This window comes from Anguilla anguilla, chromosome 8, assembly GCF_013347855.1.
Source record: "Anguilla anguilla isolate fAngAng1 chromosome 8, fAngAng1.pri, whole genome shotgun sequence".
NCBI lineage: Eukaryota > Metazoa > Chordata > Actinopteri > Anguilliformes > Anguillidae > Anguilla > Anguilla anguilla.
Genome location: NC_049208.1, coordinates 51,355,403 through 51,372,345, shown reverse-complemented (window position 1 = coordinate 51,372,345; position 16,943 = coordinate 51,355,403). Strand labels below are relative to the sequence as shown.

Genomic DNA, 16,943 nt, shown 5'->3' with positions numbered 1-16,943 from the left:
TGGTTTGTAATAAATCTTATATTTTTGTTATTGTCTGTATATTTGGACTTCCTTTGTTTTGTTTGTGACATTTGTTGTGTTACTGTCCATTGTTGTCCTCGGTTATTGGAACTTGGGTTGACGTTTTGGGACGTAGCAGACAAAATAAATGGAAGATAATAATGCAATGACTAAAAATGGCCCCTTCTCTGACTAAACCAATGTAGACGCAAACTTCACACTTCCCCATCCAGACATGCTGCTCACCACCTTATGACTGTCTCCCCGATTATTTTTTTGCTTTCTTTTGCTAAGTGCTTTTTCGGGAAGCACTCCCAGTCAGAGGTCAACTTGCAAAACTTGCTAGCCTTCTTGCAAAACAATAACAAAAGTTAGTTGACAACAATGAAGATTTTGTTTACAACCTTGGTATTAACTGCATTGTTTAAATAGCGTGATATCGGTACTGGCAAAGAAGGGGAGAAACCCCAGGAGTGCTGTGAATGGACGTGTTGTAATTAAGCAGTTTGTTGAGCGGGAACTGACACATGACAACCACGCATGTTTGCACTTCCAGTCACTGTTAAGCCAATCAAATCCCCATGTATAATAAACAACAAGATTAAAGCTACCATGGGAACAAGGTGCCAATGATGATGAGGATGAGGAAGAACGAGGAGCAGGTGCAACTGGAAGACTAACAGCCCCGAAAAGAAAAAAAATATCCATACACAATGTCTCTCCTAATGCACATAAACTACTTTTGCTCGCACTTGAGATCCAGTTATTATGTAAAAACAGATCCAGTCTGAAATTGTTCATCTAATTTCTCCTGATTTAATTATTTAATTATAATTAATTATTTAATAATTTCTCCAGATTTATTGAATTAGTCAAAATATCGTGGGACAAAAACAAAAATGAAAGTGCCCTTAGAGGTCAAATAAATCAATCAATCATTTTATTTTCATTTTTTCAACACAACAAAAGAGAAGATATCTGGTTCAAATGCAGTCATATTTTCATGTCATATTTTCATGACAGCTAAGATTACTAAGGAACTGTCGTTTGATTGAACACCTTCATGTTTCACAGGAACTACAACCACAGATTTCTTAGAACATCAGAAGCAGTAGAATATCATCACAAGCTCAAAATTCTTACTCTTACCATGGAAAGACATCACAATGACCATCATGAAACGATGCTGTGGCCTTCTGGAGTTGATTAAATAAAATAAACACACATACTAGGCCGTGCTTCCTGTGCCTCCGATATCACTTTCAACATACCCAAATAACACTGTATACGGCAGTATAAAACAATATTACGTACGGCACAGTTTAACGGTTCACGAAAAAAGTTAATAAAAATATATATCAATACAATTGTTACAGAAGGTTGCATCGGTTCTGGACATGTAGGCATTTGCCAGGGACTTGTGATAGGAAGACAATATTTTCCAGCTACACCGTCACGCACTTAACGGTACACGACTACGTGACATTTTCGTCCATTTTAAGCTATCATAAAACGGCCACGCTTGCCTTGGAGATGTCTCCCACCGCCCTGGCCTGCGTGGCGGGGGCGGAGCTCTCCACGGGCCCCTCGTCTGATTGGCCGGTGGGGCCCTCCCCCTCGGCCAGGGCTCTCCTGTACACCTCGGCCAGGCTCTGCCGGAAGCGCTTGCGCAGGTCCAGGCCCATGAAGAAGTAGAGCAGCGGGTTGACGCTGCTGTTGAAGTAGGCCAGCCCCTTGGCCAGCGGGAGGCCTATCTTCACCACCCGGTTCTTGCTGTTCACCATCTTGGCCAGCAGGAGGCAGTGGTAGGGCGCCCAGCACAGGAAGAAGGCGATGACGAGGCAGGCCAGGATCTTGAGGGGCTTGGACTTCCGGGACAGCCTGGTGCGCCGTATGCCCAGGGCGGCTAGCGTGTAGCAGCACAGGATCACCAGGAAGGGGAGGAGGAAGCCGCACAGGAAACGCAGGACGTACAAGGCCGTCATGGCCGACGCTTCGCCTCCCCTCTCCTTCCCTTCCATGGAGCACTTGGGGAGGTTGTCCTTGTTGGGGTAGGTGGTTCGGTAGTAGAAGTAGGGGGCGCTGAGAGTCACGGACAGCACCCAGACCGCCACGCTGACCAGGCGGGCGACGTGCAGGGTGCGGCGCTTTTTGATGAGCACGGGCCGCCACACGCACAGCGCCCGGTCCACGCTGATGGTGCTGAGGAGGAAGACGCTGCAGAACATGTTGGCGTACTTGAAGAAGCCGTTGAACTTGCAGAGGAAGACGCCGAAGGGCCAGTAGTCGAAGAAGAGCTTCTTGACCAGCGAGATGATGCGGGTCAGGCAGAAGATCAGGTCGGCCACCGCCAGGTTGACCAGCCACACGTTGGTGACCGTCTGCGGCAGGCGGAAGCCGCCCATCCAGACGACCACCGCGTTGCCCGTGACGCCCAGGATGATGGTGAACGTGTACAGCACGATCGACACTTTGTCCATGACGTCATCGACCGTGTCCAAGGAAGACTTTACCAGCTGGGCTTCCGGGAGGGGCGAGGGAAGGGAGCTGCTGGTAGCCATCTGTGTGTGTGTGTGTGAGAGAGTGTGTGTGTGTGTGTGTCTGTGTGTTTGTGTGTGTGTGTGTGTGAGAGAGAGAGAGTGTGTGTGAGTGTCTGTGTGTTTGTGTGAGAGTGTGTCTGTATGTGTGCATGTGTGAGAGTGTGTGTGTGTGTGTGTGTGTGTGTGTGTGAGAGAGAGAGAGAGTTTATGTGTATGTGTGATGTGTGTGTGAGAGAGTGTGTGTGTGCGCATGCGTGTGTGTGTGTGTGTATATGTGTGTATGTGTGTGTATGTGTGTGTGAGAGAGACAGAGCAAGAGAGAGAGAGAGAAAGAGAAGTGAGAGATTTGTAATTCATCTAAATCTTTTCTCTCTTCACGGTAATTCTTTTCATTTGGCAACACTTGATAACTAAGGTTTGTCATAACATCATGTCAAACACCACGGAATACTGCAAATACAGTTGTCATGGTGGGGGAAAATGTATGATAATTATGGTATTGTGGCATATATTACCATTAAACTTATGGGGTGCCGTATTGGCTATTACAATTTTTTGCACCAATTTCTCTCCACACTTGGCTATGCTAAATATGTATAAATTGAGCAAGGTTTCAGAGTTTGCAACTTTTTTTATTTTTATTTTTTTACAAACGGCACCCCACATAAACTTGTATACTGTGTCACAATTTACACTCAAAGTATCTTACAACTTTGCAAATCTTTAAAAATCAGTCTTACATGTGCAAAGAATGTTGTATTCATTCTGTTCAAATCAATTATGCTTTAGCAAATTGGTCTTTGCAGCCTAAGGCATCATACATAGCTGCAAAGCTTGTTTCTGCATGCATACGCAACTTTTATAGCAAAGCTCCTTTTGACAGGGAATCCAAATCCGAAGTTCTTCAACGTGATCGGGTCTCATCCAGGAAATACTTTCGACATACAGCGACCCTCTCCCAAAGAGGGTCCCAGAAGGCATTGCAGGCTGAAAGTTTTAGAGGGAAAGCAAACCAGCGGAATAAAGGTTTTCTCCCCATCTCAGCTTAGGGGCTCCGATTAAAGCCAATCGAGCCTTTTTTCTTCTTAAAACAGGAATAAAACCAACAGATTTCGGTCCAAAAATCCCTTTCCCTGCCTAATTTTCTTGTGGTCATCTGTGCTTTTATTTTATATTGCATAATTTTATTCCCCTTAGCAAGAAGTAACATTTTTTTTTTTAAATCATGATATTTGGCATCATTAAATCATATCTCATTGTGCACAATAACCAACAATATTTCTGAAGAATTGGTTATCCATAGCTATTGTAGTAGTCCACATTTTGCATTCTGTATATATCAAATTTGTACTGTTATTTTGTAGTATATACTGCACATATGTAGTGCCTTCTCCAGAAACTATAGCTACACAAAACACTTCGCAATTAATTCCTTCCATTCACCCATTAACGCATATGCACACCAGTTGCACAAAGCAACCATGCAAGGTTCCTACCAGCTCTAGTGTCTAATTATCAAGGTCTATGGGATTAAAAATACAGTGAAATTTTGCATGCTTACCTTTCCTATATCAGTTTGAAGCCAATGAAACCTGGATCCACATAGCCTCTTCAAAGATATATTCAAATTTTAGCGTGGCTAGACGTATGCTTGCGCTCCTGTGAAGTGTGCCGCTGTTCGCTGGTCTTCGTGTTGTTGAGTTAGCCTGAGCGCGTGCAGTCTAAAAGAGCGAGTGTTCCCATAATGTCACTCGCTGTTTGCAGCTTAAAAAAAAAAAAAAAAAAAAAAAAGAAGAAAAACCGCCGTGTTCACACCACAGGAAACCACAGGACTGTTCACTGCGTCAATGGGCAAAACAAAGAAAATAAATAAATAAGTGAAACACAAATAATTTGAAGCGGAAAGGCCTCAGATAGAAGTTCGGTTCTGCGGAAACTGCAGCTCATACTATGCTACGTATAACACTGACACTCAGCGGTGTGGTGTGTGTTAAACTGTTATTTTATTGGGTCCACGTGCTCGTGTTCGCATTTGAGCGTCTGTGGATAAATAAAGCTTCCCGCCATTTTCTATATTAAATTCAGACAGTGCGGGCTGGGTCAAAAACCATTTTTGCCACTTTTGTAAAAACAGCTGAATGAACTCCATCGTGCAACTGAGGTCCCAGGGCTCAAAACAACATACAATCGGAAGCCACAATCAATTTGTACAGTAGGCCAGAAGAATCTAGCCACCGGTAGTCAACCTAGTTTGGTCAGGCATGTGGTTCATACAAAAAAGGCCATCTTTCTCAACCACACCTCATTAGTATTTTGCAAAAGAAAGGTATACACTGTGCTTACACAATGACCACAGTTAGAAATACCTTGTTTGGCTTCAATGACAGTCCACAGTAATGCTGCAAGAACTGAACTGAGGTGATTTACCCGATGACGTCGGATGTTAGGATCAACGAGTGTGTTTACGGTGTTCTTAAGCAACGATCGTTCTCCCGCAAAATGGGTTTCCCAAACACAATCGTTAGATGGACTGTTAAGAGGAACTTATAGTACTTCTTTGCAAAGGGCGTTCTCCCTACAGAAGGAGTAGTTGACAAACCAATATACAGATACTTCCCACACTTCTGACTGCCGACACATTTGAATGTGGACTGAAACCGTGTTTCTGGTAGAGTGAAATAAGACACACTGAGGAGGTTTATACACCTAGTTCGTTTGCTAAAGTCCGCCCAGAGTTCGGCTAATAGTTACATTGTATATTTTGTTTATTTAATCTGGTTTGTTTCACATCGCAACGATTCAAGCACACCAATTTGTAAATAAGGCGATTCGTGCGTCCAACTTTACCCAACTCGAATAAGAACGCACGCGCTATGACGCAGTGTGCGTTCAGCATCGCGACTAGATTTGTTCCAAATACGATCAGTCCGGTAAATGTCATCTGTTTATCGCATGATACGCGCTAAAAGCCAGGAAGGGGTGGGGCACCACTGAAATCCAGATGATCTGTTCAATTAAATTAAGTTTTAATGTGGCATTGTTCGTAGGTTTTATCGAATCCCCTCGCGCTCAACTTCTGACTAAATATCATAAATGTATCCTATCTGTATTTTTATGGGTTTTCCCCCATCTGCTCCCTTGTGTAGGCTAATTGTCAGCCCATATTTTTGAAGACACTTGGTCTTGTCCCCGCTCCAAACATGCGAGCGCGACTCGTTGCTCCAGTTTGGCACAGATAAACCTGAGCTCAGTATGTTTTTCTTCCGTACTTTCTTAAGTTTAAAATAGGGGACATCTGTTAACACTGAATGACGAGTGGGTGCCTGTCCCGAACATCCACATCCTTTGATGATAAGACACTGATTGAGAGAAAAATCTTTGTCTTACGTTTGATGCCTTTTTGGTTGTTGTCTGATAGCCTATCAGATATTTTGTTCGCCATCAGATATCACATGTAATGCTGTCAGACAAAAGATGAATTTTTTTTTTTTTTTTTTACAATGCATGCAATGCATCTTATTACAGTAACCTACCCACACACGCACATGGTTACAATGCAAAACATCCGTGTTCCGTTCCTCCCACATGATATACGAGAGAGAGCCCGATGGTTTCTGGACAGACAGACTTGACCTTCTAACAGGTAAGCACCATTTTAGAAATATTGTGCTTGTGTGATACTAATGTGTGCTTGAGTGTTAGGTTTGTACAATTGATCGTAACACGTTGCGTACGATCTGTAACAGAACGGTCCGGCAGTAGGCATTCTCATCACTGACTTCAGTATTTTAGGGATGAAACGTTCATAAACACTCAGAACGATTCAAGGTAATTAAAATAAAAAGTAGACTAACAAAAATAGGCTATATGCAAAATTAGAATGAAAAATCACGACTGTCTGTCATTTCACGACTACGTAATTGGTTTTTGATTGTATTTTAATGCAGCAATAATCTTTTAAAACTTAAATTTCTTTGCTTTCTCTCATGGAGTTTAGAACTGTTTTTAATGCATTTATATGTTGTGTAAATAACATATACATTTTACACACGCCATATAAAACAAATAAATTAAAAACAGTTCTAAACCCCATGAGAGAAAGTAAAGAAGTTTTAAAAGATTATTGCTACATTAAAATATAATTAAACGCCAATTTGGTGTTACGTAGTCGTGAAATGACGGTGATAATGGACCTGAAGGTTCATGGTAACAGATTTTTATTTATTTTGTGATTTTTCTGTAACCTAGCTATATTTTCAGTTTTCAGGTAAAAATGGAAACTAGGCTATTGCATTTATTTGTCACTGCAATTATCTAAGGCAAAAGGCAATTTCATTTTTATAGATATCATGGGATATTCATACCTCAGCGATTTCACAAATTTTAAATCACTGTCTAGTCTAGCATGTAAAAAAGCACCATCCATTCTAGCATCATTTACACACGTTTTAAAAATGTAAAGGCTGTTTTTCAGTCATAAATGGAACAAGGATTGTTTGCTGCGGCCAAAATATTATATTTGCATGAGCTATCATGCATTTGCATATGAAGCCTATGTATGTCTGCAAGAAGGTTACTATATTTATGAAATAAATAAATAAATAAATAAATAAATAAATAAATAAATAAATGTTATCCCGTTCACCGGGCATGTAAGTAACCATCTAATATATTCTTTAAAATGTAAGCCTACGCAGTAAATTATCCAATGTTAATTCCACTGTAATAGTGTTAATTCAATTCTTAATAGATAACGTTTGGTCCCATTCAGGATTGTGGAATGTGCATTTGCTTATTGATGATTTAGGAAAGACAATTCAATGACTGTCAGTGATTACGCATCAAAGTGACCGAATTAGGCTGGACTGGCGTCTTGCTGCTGACTGTTTCATGGTCATAATGATGATTAAGCAAGTAATAAAACCTGACATCCGAAAACGCAGTTATTATGAAATGATTTTAACACGTTAACGTCACCACCAAGCGAATTGCATAATCCGACACTTCACGGCCCGTGCCTCAAGGCTCTTCAGTGCAATTTTAATTGTTTTCTCTTTGCTTCTGTTTCACGGCCCACAAGTAATTGCAACAAATACAGTGCTACCGCAGTATTAGGCATTCGGCGAGTGCGAACATGCGTGTCTACTCTGGCGGGCCAGACAATTAATCACAGAAAAAGTTTTCAGCTAGAGTTACCATGACAATGCAGGAGGCTAAACGGAGTGTTATGCCCACCGCTGTTTTCCCCATTCAGGTGCTACTTGACTTGGGACGTAATTAAGGGGTAGGTCGATATGTACTCCGTACTACGAGCTAGAAATGCAAACAGTCCCTTTGTTTACGTCTGTGTGGCTATTTAATGCATACGCGTTGAAAAGTGGATTTCACAATACTGTTGTTTCATAGATTGTTTGACCTCTTTTTCCAAACATTACAACAAGCTTTAGATTCCCGTGGAGTATTCAGAATGAGTTATTCGTACTTTTACCGTTTTATTAATGAGTTTTGTTGTGTGTTGCATTTAGATTGAACCATATTGTCGTCTAATGTTCGGCCAACATTGAAGCGCGTAGTAGCGGATGATGGATTGGCTGCGATCGCTGGCAATCCTTTGCCTTTGCAGCCTGTCAGGTAAGAGCCCCATTTTATACCTCCTCACTTCTTAACTTAATATTTCATTCGATCAAATTCATTTTTATGTTGTATTTCACAATCTTAACACTTTATTGTACATTATTAAAAAAACTACTAATTCAAAGGCTGCATTGGGGACACAGGATTTGATGGACTTAATTACCACATAACTTAACCTGATTAACTGTGTATAATAATGTTTCTAATAACTATTTATTTGACAGCTTTCAAACTTACCTGTGACACAAAAAATTAAATGTTAATAAAACAGGCATTTATCATATACAAATAACGTAATATACCCCCTCCTTAAATTAATATGTGAGTTTCTTTCTTTACAAAGAAAAGAAAAAAATATACGGGTGCTTTCTGAGCCATGTACTGTAGGTCCGAGTTTGGGCATATTGAGTCCAGCCATTCAGGAACAGTAGCCAGGAATCTGAAAACAGTCATTGCACCTTATTCTAATCTGCATTCGCACTTCATGGACTTTGTGCGCTTCAGGTGCCCAACGAGTCGACAGACTGCTCCCGAAAACGGGAAGTTTGAATGGAGCAACGAGACTGACCATCGGAGGGGAAGGTATGATCTGAGATCCGCGGTTCACTGGCCCCGGGGTACAGAACCAGGACACTCTGCCCGTCTAAACCACTTTTGTGTGATTCGTGAATAGGCTTCGCCCAGGAGAACCAGTTCACCCTCAACGCCCAGGACAAGGACTTCGGGAACAAGGTATACCTGGTGTCAGACACACTGTCTATCCCCTGTGACGTGGAGAGGGACTCCACCCACGGCAACCAGATAATGTGCTACACCAGGTAAGTCCCTCGCGGTGTTTCATGTGCGCGTACGCGTCTCCCGCGCCGTTCCGTATGCGCGTACGGTGCGAATGACTTACGAGCGCGGTGTGACGTCCCCAGGCCCATGCCCTACGGCACCTACGAGGTGCGGGTCAGCGTGGACGGGGTCCCCATCCCCAAAAGCCAGATCTGTGGTGGAGCTGAGAGCCCGTACTGGTGCAGCTACTATGTGAGTAAACATCTTTTTCCTCAACCCTTCGCTGTGCTAAGTCACGAATATAGCATTTGGATGTCCTGAACGTTCTAATGCTGATGTCACAATCACTGCTGGTAATCGAAAGGGATGGAGTTCTAGAACGCTGACTTTTGAGTTTCAAAAAACCTTCTCTTTAAAGGGTTAATACTAACCCTTCACCCTTAGCTCCAAAATTCAAAATGTCCTCCTACAGTATGTATAGCGCCACTCATTGCTTAAACCTCAGCTGTTGAATTCAGAGCGCAAGCAAGCGCGCTCTTTGAAGCATGCGAAGTCGCGGCTGCTTCTGGTCGCACCGTAGTTGGCAGATTGGGACGGCGGTCCGTGGGGCCTGTCCGCGCCCTAGAACGGTGCTCGTCAGGACGAGCCTCCCAGAAGCCCTGTGAGCCAGCATCACGGTTTCACGCAAATCCGCGCCCGGGTGTACATTGCCTCTCTTCGGCTTCGTTTCTAAACGGGCACTTTCCTTTACAAAGATCTCCTGATGTTTTATTGACTAATTGATTGAAAAGTATTGTCCCAAATCTCAAAATGTACAGGTATATATCTTCTGAGTTTTCTTCGTCAATTTTTTTTCAGCCACGAAACTACCGTTCTCCCACAATCAGCAGCATTACACCTACCACTGGTTTGCCAGGTATGGTCTTCAAAACACACACATACACACACACACACACACACACACACACACACACCAGTGTGTTTATGCTACGCTTTAAAGGCTGAAGAATTTTGTTTATGCTATTTCTGCTTTGTCTTTTTTTTTTGGACAAATCTTCTTCACGCATTCTTGGCATCGGCGAAACCCGTAAAGTGTGACCGTTTTCTTTAAATGCGCAGGATCCCTGGTGACAGTCTGGGGGCGGATCTTCACCGACGTCTACGGCAGCAACACTGACAAGAGCACCAACGGGCTAAACGTCAGAGTTCTGAGGTAGAGTCGCGATGCCAGTGGTGAATGAGTCCCTGTCCATAATGCCTGAAAGCTTTAGATGGGGTAACCCACCGTTTTGGGGTCCCCTTTGGGGGTCAACATTGACAAACACCACTGCATCACAGGGGGTTTTGACAATCGATGACCAGAAATCTGAAAACACTTGTAAAAATCAGTCCTGTATACTTCACGTGTCAACATTTAGAAATTCTCTTTTAATTATTTATGTTGATATGATTATATTATTTTCATAATAATGTTATCGTACGATATATTATCACGTGCAATATGCTGATGAAGTGTGATTATTATATGTCCAGGTTTTACACCAAATTACTGCATAACAAAACTATTGTGAATGTTGAGAGCTGGGGATTGTGGTCCAATCACAGTGAAGGAAGCCCTTGTGTTCTCTGGATAAGAGCGTCTGCTCAGTGGATGTAATGTAATGCTCAGTGAATGTACCATAATGCTTTTCAGTGTCCTGTTCATTACAGTCTGCTGAGTGGATGTAATGTAATGCTTTTCAATGTCCTGTTCATTACAGTATGCTGAGTGGATGTAATGTAACACTTTTCAATGGCCTGTGCGTTACAGTCTGCTGAGTGGATGTAATCTAATGCTTTTGAATGTTCTGCACATTACAGTCTGCTCAGTGGATGTAACGTAATGCTCAGTGGATGTAACATAATGCTTTTCAATGCCCTGTGCGTTACAGTCTGCTGAGTGGATGTAATCTAATGCTTTTCAATGTCCTGTGCGTTACAGTCTGCTGAGTGGATGTAATGTAACACTTTTCAATGCCCTGTGCGTTACAGTCTGCTGAGTGGATGTAATCTAATGCTTTTGAATGTTCTGCACATTACAGTCTGCTCAGTGGATGTAACGTAATGCTCAGTGGATGTAACATAATGCTTTTCAATGCCCTGTGCGTTACAGTCTGCTGAGTGGATGTAACATAATGCTTTTCAATGTCCCGCGCGTTACAGGACCTACATGGGCGGGATGCCGTGTGAGCTTCTGAAGCCGAACTCCGATGTCCTGTAAGCGCCCATTTCATTTCTCCAGCGCAGTCATTACAAATGGCGTCACAGCACTAACTCTTAAATTAATTTCTGTGCTTCCACTTTTTTCAGCTACGGTCTCACGTTAGAACACGAGAGTAGTTACTTTGGAACAATGACTTGCAAAATGACCGGGACATATATTGGTAAGAATCTGTATTCTGTATACCGTATCTAACTGTCAAAGTTATCACATAAGTTATCTGTCCCATATATAAAAATAAATAAAAAAATCATAGATGTATTTTTGACCCTACATCCTTTTTGACTACAACAATGTTTTTGACTGTCTGGTGTGGTAGATATTTATGCTTGATTAAAGTATAATGAATATTGGTTTTTTTTTCAGGGCATCACAATCTGAGTTACATCCTGGACGACCAGTACGGAAGGTGGGTGCGACCGGGTCGTTTACTCTTTGGTAAGCTGTAGTTTGCGCGGACGTTTATTGATCGCGACGTTTAACCGAGCGGGATGTTTTCTGTTACAGGAGTCTGCCGGACGCTGCCGTGTTGACCGTGTCATCTCTGAACAAGCTGGCCATGTTCCAGACCTACGCCGGTACAGGAAAAAAAAAGCGTTAATTAACGCGCAGTCACTGCATGAACATTTTGGGGGCGATAAATCCTTACTTCATCTTTTTGTCTTTTTTTAGAGGTGAACAGAGTTTCTCCCCCGGCGGGGAGCTTAGAAGGTGGAACGATCCTCACCATCGAGGGGCGCTACTTCGACGAAACCGATCGCCCAGCAACAGTTCTAGTCGGAGGTAATATTTTAACGTGAATATAAATTAATGATTTTAAAAGTCTACATTTACTTTTCACCCATTGCCAATTTAACAATTCAGCCGTGTGACAGACACATTCAGTGCAGTCCCACTAGCTGCTTTTCCTTATTGCAATTATTTACAGTACATTACAGGCATTTAACAGATGACCAGAGCAACTTGCGCAACCTTTACATAGTATTTACACTGCATCCATTTATACAGCTGGATATATACTGGAGCAATGCAGGTTAAGTACCTTGCTCAAGGGTACAACAACAGCGACCTCCCCGGGAATCAAACCTGTGACCTTTCGGTTACAAGGCCAGTTCCTTACCCACTATACTACCCTGCCACCACAATTATTCGTAGCAAAGCTTTGTTGAGCAACAACACCCATCGCACCGGCAAACAGTATGTTCTGGGAATGTTCTCACTGCCTCCAGAGAGAATCAGAGACGGTAATCCGGTATCAGCATGTGACGGAAACACCTCAGATTGCAGCAGTTGGTCTTTGATGTTTGAGAAGGCCCAACTATTCAAGACATGTTTGCGAGTGAACAACACAGTTTAACACCGAAGCATTTCTACCTGCATAGTCTGTCTGTTGGACAGGAAGTGTCTGCTTTAAGGATTTTGAGGATGTATGTTTTTTTCATTGTCACAATATTAGAAAACCTGCCAATATCTTTCTATGTGAATGGCTGGTTTCAACACCTGATTTTTGGTTACGTAAAAATAAGGTAAAAACTATCGATAAAACTTATTGTAATTATATAATGTAATATTTTTACATCTCAATACCAATTAAGTAAAGTCATTGTTTTACGGGGCTTATGTTGATAAATTAGTGCAAGCAAAAAATTACATCAAAATAAATGATCCATGAAGGTGCTGTATGTTTTTGAGTCTGGACTTTGCTTCACATGAAATCATCAGAATAAGCCTGAATTTAGCTGTCAGTTTGGTTAAAACACAAATAAATAGTTTGGGGGGATGTCAACAACAACTCTGTACATTTTCTTTGATTCGATAAAAACCTTGGCGGAACAAAACTGATAATTCTGGGTGCAAGTCATCTGACAGTGGCCATCGCGGTGCGGCGTTTGCTTCTATTTTAGGCCAAGATTGCCTGATCCTGAGCTTATCTGATGAGAGACTCACGTGCGTCACCCCCAAGCACCAGATAAACAACATGACAGTTTTTCCAGGTGAGATTCATTTTGATCAGTCAGGTCACGGTTTTATGTAACTCCTTTGTTTTTTTTGTTGTTTTTTTTTTTGGCTTTTGCGTCACTCAGAATTTCACGTCACAGAAGGAGTGGAATTTTAGGCATCCAAGGGCGTTTAGGGACGTGAGCATGTACGTTTGAGATGTTGTCGCCGATGTTATCTTTTCAACAAACCATGAATCCTTTGTGAGAGCTGACAGCCGATAGTATTATCAGGATAAAAGTATGTACAGATGTGAATCTGCACCGAAGATCATAGGGTGTCAGAGCAGGCTTTGTCCTCAAAGGAGCATGTTGTGATTTAATGGAGATCCTGATACTGTACTGTATGTGCTGAATGATGAACTGTAGTAGCTGTCTGTTTTTAGTAATTAGCTCTATAGGTAGCTAATTACTTTCTGTTCTGCTTAAATTCAGAGAGACAGGGATAGTAACATGCAATGTGAAATTAGATAATATACTTATATCTCCGTGCATCTGAACATTTAAAATGTCCAGTTAACTTGTTTCATTACTCAATGAACAAATAATATATAAGGGCCTCTCCATGTGGTTACCATGGTCACAAATGTGAAGCACAACATGTGCCTTTCAGTGCAGCTTCCAGTTACACTTTATCAAGCCTTAAAAAAGTGTCTATTTCATGATGCACTTGGGACAGCTCCAGCAGGAAGTTATTGTGAGCGAGCAGCGCTGAATTGCATTGTGGTGTTGCGGTGAGTTGCCCTACAGAACATTTGTTTTGCATTGTGCAGAACGGGGAACGCTGCCACATTGTAGAGTTGCGCTTCTTGGACCGGAGAACCCTGGAGCGTTGCGGCTTCAAATTCACGCTGTGTGCTGATAACATGCAATTCAAGGCTGTGATTTGGACATTAGCAGATGCGAATCCGGGGCGACTTACAGAACATTTTACATAGCGTTTTTACATTGTATCCTGTTAAACAGCTGAAGTGGATATGTATACTGAAGCAATGGAGGTTAAGTACCTTGCTCAAGGGCGCAACGACAGTGTCCTAGCAGGGAATCGAACCTGCGACCTTTAGGTTACAAGCCCAACTCCTTATCCGTTACGCTACACTAACCCCCCCCCCCCACGCAGGTGGCCGGGGTCTGAAGATGGAGGTGTGGAACAACAGCAGGCCCGGGAGCCTGGACGAAGCCCTGGGCTACGATGAGACCAGGCCGGGCTACTCCGTGCGCTGGGTGGACTCGCTGTCCTACACCTGGCCTCAGGAGCTAGACAACTTCGTGGCTCGGCTGAGCGGTTTCTTCGTTCCCACGGAAACGGACAACTACACCTTCTACATCAAGGGCGACGACCGCTGCGCCCTCTACTTCAGCCTCACCGGCCTCCCGCGAGACAAGGTGCGGAACTGCGCCGTTTTATAAAATCGTTTTACGAGCGACAAACCATAATTTCCCCCCTGTGCAGGGATGCAGATTTCATTCTGTTTTGTACAGTAACCCGAAGGCAGTTTCCTTTCTCCAATCGCTAAAACACAGAAATAATCGCAGAACTGCTCACTGGTAATGGAGTTTCTGGGTGTACAAGACATACCGCGGATGTCTTCTGAGGTACTTATAGCTATATACGAACAAGAAATGGAAAAAAAAAGAATATTTGAGTGGGTCTACACTTTGATTAAACTATTCAGAATCGTTTAAGAATTACATATGCAAGTTTTATAGAAAAGGAAAACACTTTAGACACTTTATATGACAAGCTTTATTATGTTAGCATGTTTTTTGTTAACATGAGCAAAAAAAAATATATATATATATATATATATACAGAGTGAGATGTTTATACAGGACATACTATTTCTTGATTTGGCTCTGTACTCAGTTTTTAAAGATTTGTAATCAAACAATTCACATGTGGTTAAAGTGCAGTGTTTTGCCGGTTTGTCTCACACCCATTTTAGGTTAAGATTGCCTACCAGAATGGGTTAACTTCTGACTACTTCAGAACCAGAGAACAGCGGTCTACAACGATGCTTCTGGAGAAAGGGAAACCGTAAGCAACCGTACTAATTGCCGTGACGATGAACACATTTTATTATTACAATCTTTTCTCGTTGCGTACATTATTCAATGCGTTATTGTATTTATGTTTTAGCCAGCAGAAAGTCTCATCTAGACTGACTTCCAAAGTGCAAACGCAAGTGTTGACGTTAGAAATATAAATAGCCGAAATGTGACGCCTAAATTAATGATATTTTTTTGTTGTCGTTGTGACCAGGTACTACATGGAGGTTTTGGTGCAGGACTATCAAATAGTTGGCTATGTAGACGTTGGCTTTTTCAAAGAAAAGAGCCCGTTCACCGCACAGCAGTCTGCAGAGAGCACCAATGAAATACAGACGATCAGGTCCGCCTATGACGTACTCCCAGAGAAACAGGTGGGTGGCACTTTGCTTTGGTGGGGCGTTCACTTCCGAGCGAGCAGATGGCCGAGATCCATTTGACTCACTGCCGCCGGTGTTTATTTTTTTGTTTTCCCTCTCTGCTAATCCGAATATTCCCTCTCGACCAAGGTGCTGAGCTTCGGGAACTGGACTCCCGTGGAGCCGGTCAAAGAGGTGCAGGTGGTGACAGTCAACAGCAGCTGCCTCGCCCTGGACACCTGTGACTACACCTTCTACAGCCTGAAATACAACTCCCACAGCACCGGTACGGGTGCAAGGCTGCACTGCTCACTAAGGGCTGCTGCGTATGATCAAAGCTGTAAAAGAAAGACTTAAGAGAGTCTTTACTTCCTGTTTCTGCTTCCCTACCACCTGGAGCTAGAATTCAATCTTTTTAAAGATTCTGGTGACAGGTCCTAGTGCTACAAGTTTTAAGGCATCGCATCTTGGTAATTGTCGATAAGCAGGTTAGATCCTTCGCGCTGCTCTGAATAACAATGATTGCCAACGGTTATACAGGAAGTCATTAGTATTTTATGAATTGAATTCTAATGTTGGGCTCCAGAAATGGTCACTCGCAGCCAGGGGGCGCTGTAGTGGGGTTGAACAGTGGGACTGACTACCCGGGGCCCCAGAGTGGGGTGCGAAAAAGGCGGGACGGAAAGTTTAGCTGTGGGACAAGGGCCCAGAATTCTGTGCCGCGCCCCCTACCCCCCCTTCACCCCCCCCCGCTCATAACGTCTCCTTCCCCCAGGCCCCATCCCCGTGAGCGCCTCGGCAGAGGACGTGCAGAACGCCCTCAACTCCCTCTGGTCCATAAAACCAGACACGGTCCAAGTGACCAAAGCGGACCACAGTACGGGAGTTGAGTACACCGTGGTGTTTGACTCCAGAAGAGGTAAAACTGACCGACTAAACTAACCTGAGTGAATGGTAAATGGACTGCATTTATGTAGCGCTTTTATCCAAAGCGCTTTACAACCAATGCCTCTCATTCACCCATTCACACACACACTCACACACCAACGGTGAAAGGCTGCCGTGCAAGGTACCAATCAGCTCGTTGGGAGCAATTAGGGGTTAGGTGTCTTGCTCAGGGACACTTCGACACGCCCAGGGCGGGGGGATCGAACCGGCAGCCCTCCGACTGCCAGACAACCTCCCTTACCTTCTGAGCTATGTCGCCCCAATAGGTAAACTAACCTGAGTGCATAGGTATGTGCCTGTGCATAGGCACCCGTCTTCAGATCAAGTAGAGTGGCAAAGAAATATTAGTTATAAATAAATATGAACATACATGAATACA

General features: G+C 43.0%; 2 protein-coding genes across 2 annotated transcripts in view; one reads left to right on the top strand and one right to left on the bottom strand.

Moving 5' to 3' along the window:
* Window positions 1-918: 918 nt before the first annotated feature.
* On the bottom strand, window positions 919-4,665 carry LOC118233053 (formyl peptide receptor 2-like). The gene is made up of 2 exons (XM_035428380.1): window positions 4,102-4,665; window positions 919-2,677 (listed from the first exon to the last, which is right to left on the bottom strand). Exon 2 carries the CDS (start codon window positions 2,559-2,561, stop codon window positions 1,506-1,508), a length of 1,056 nt encoding a protein of 351 aa, XP_035284271.1. The 5' UTR covers window positions 2,562-2,677; window positions 4,102-4,665; the 3' UTR covers window positions 919-1,505.
* Window positions 4,666-6,101: 1,436 nt separating this feature from the next.
* Window positions 6,102-16,943, top strand: part of pkhd1l1.1 (PKHD1 like 1, tandem duplicate 1) — a 53,164-nt gene continuing 42,322 nt past the window's right edge. Inside the window, exons 1-18 of the mRNA XM_035429698.1 lie at window positions 6,102-6,183; window positions 8,066-8,171; window positions 8,679-8,756; window positions 8,848-8,992; window positions 9,095-9,203; window positions 9,810-9,867; window positions 10,071-10,164; window positions 11,154-11,207; window positions 11,301-11,374; window positions 11,578-11,620; window positions 11,719-11,789; window positions 11,884-11,994; window positions 13,116-13,205; window positions 14,329-14,594; window positions 15,155-15,246; window positions 15,472-15,631; window positions 15,767-15,902; window positions 16,392-16,535. Of these exons, the coding sequence (XP_035285589.1) occupies window positions 8,120-8,171; window positions 8,679-8,756; window positions 8,848-8,992; window positions 9,095-9,203; window positions 9,810-9,867; window positions 10,071-10,164; window positions 11,154-11,207; window positions 11,301-11,374; window positions 11,578-11,620; window positions 11,719-11,789; window positions 11,884-11,994; window positions 13,116-13,205; window positions 14,329-14,594; window positions 15,155-15,246; window positions 15,472-15,631; window positions 15,767-15,902; window positions 16,392-16,535 (1,777 nt within the window). The 5' untranslated portion in view covers window positions 6,102-6,183; window positions 8,066-8,119. The remainder of the gene's footprint in view (window positions 6,184-8,065; window positions 8,172-8,678; window positions 8,757-8,847; window positions 8,993-9,094; window positions 9,204-9,809; window positions 9,868-10,070; window positions 10,165-11,153; window positions 11,208-11,300; window positions 11,375-11,577; window positions 11,621-11,718; window positions 11,790-11,883; window positions 11,995-13,115; window positions 13,206-14,328; window positions 14,595-15,154; window positions 15,247-15,471; window positions 15,632-15,766; window positions 15,903-16,391; window positions 16,536-16,943) is intronic.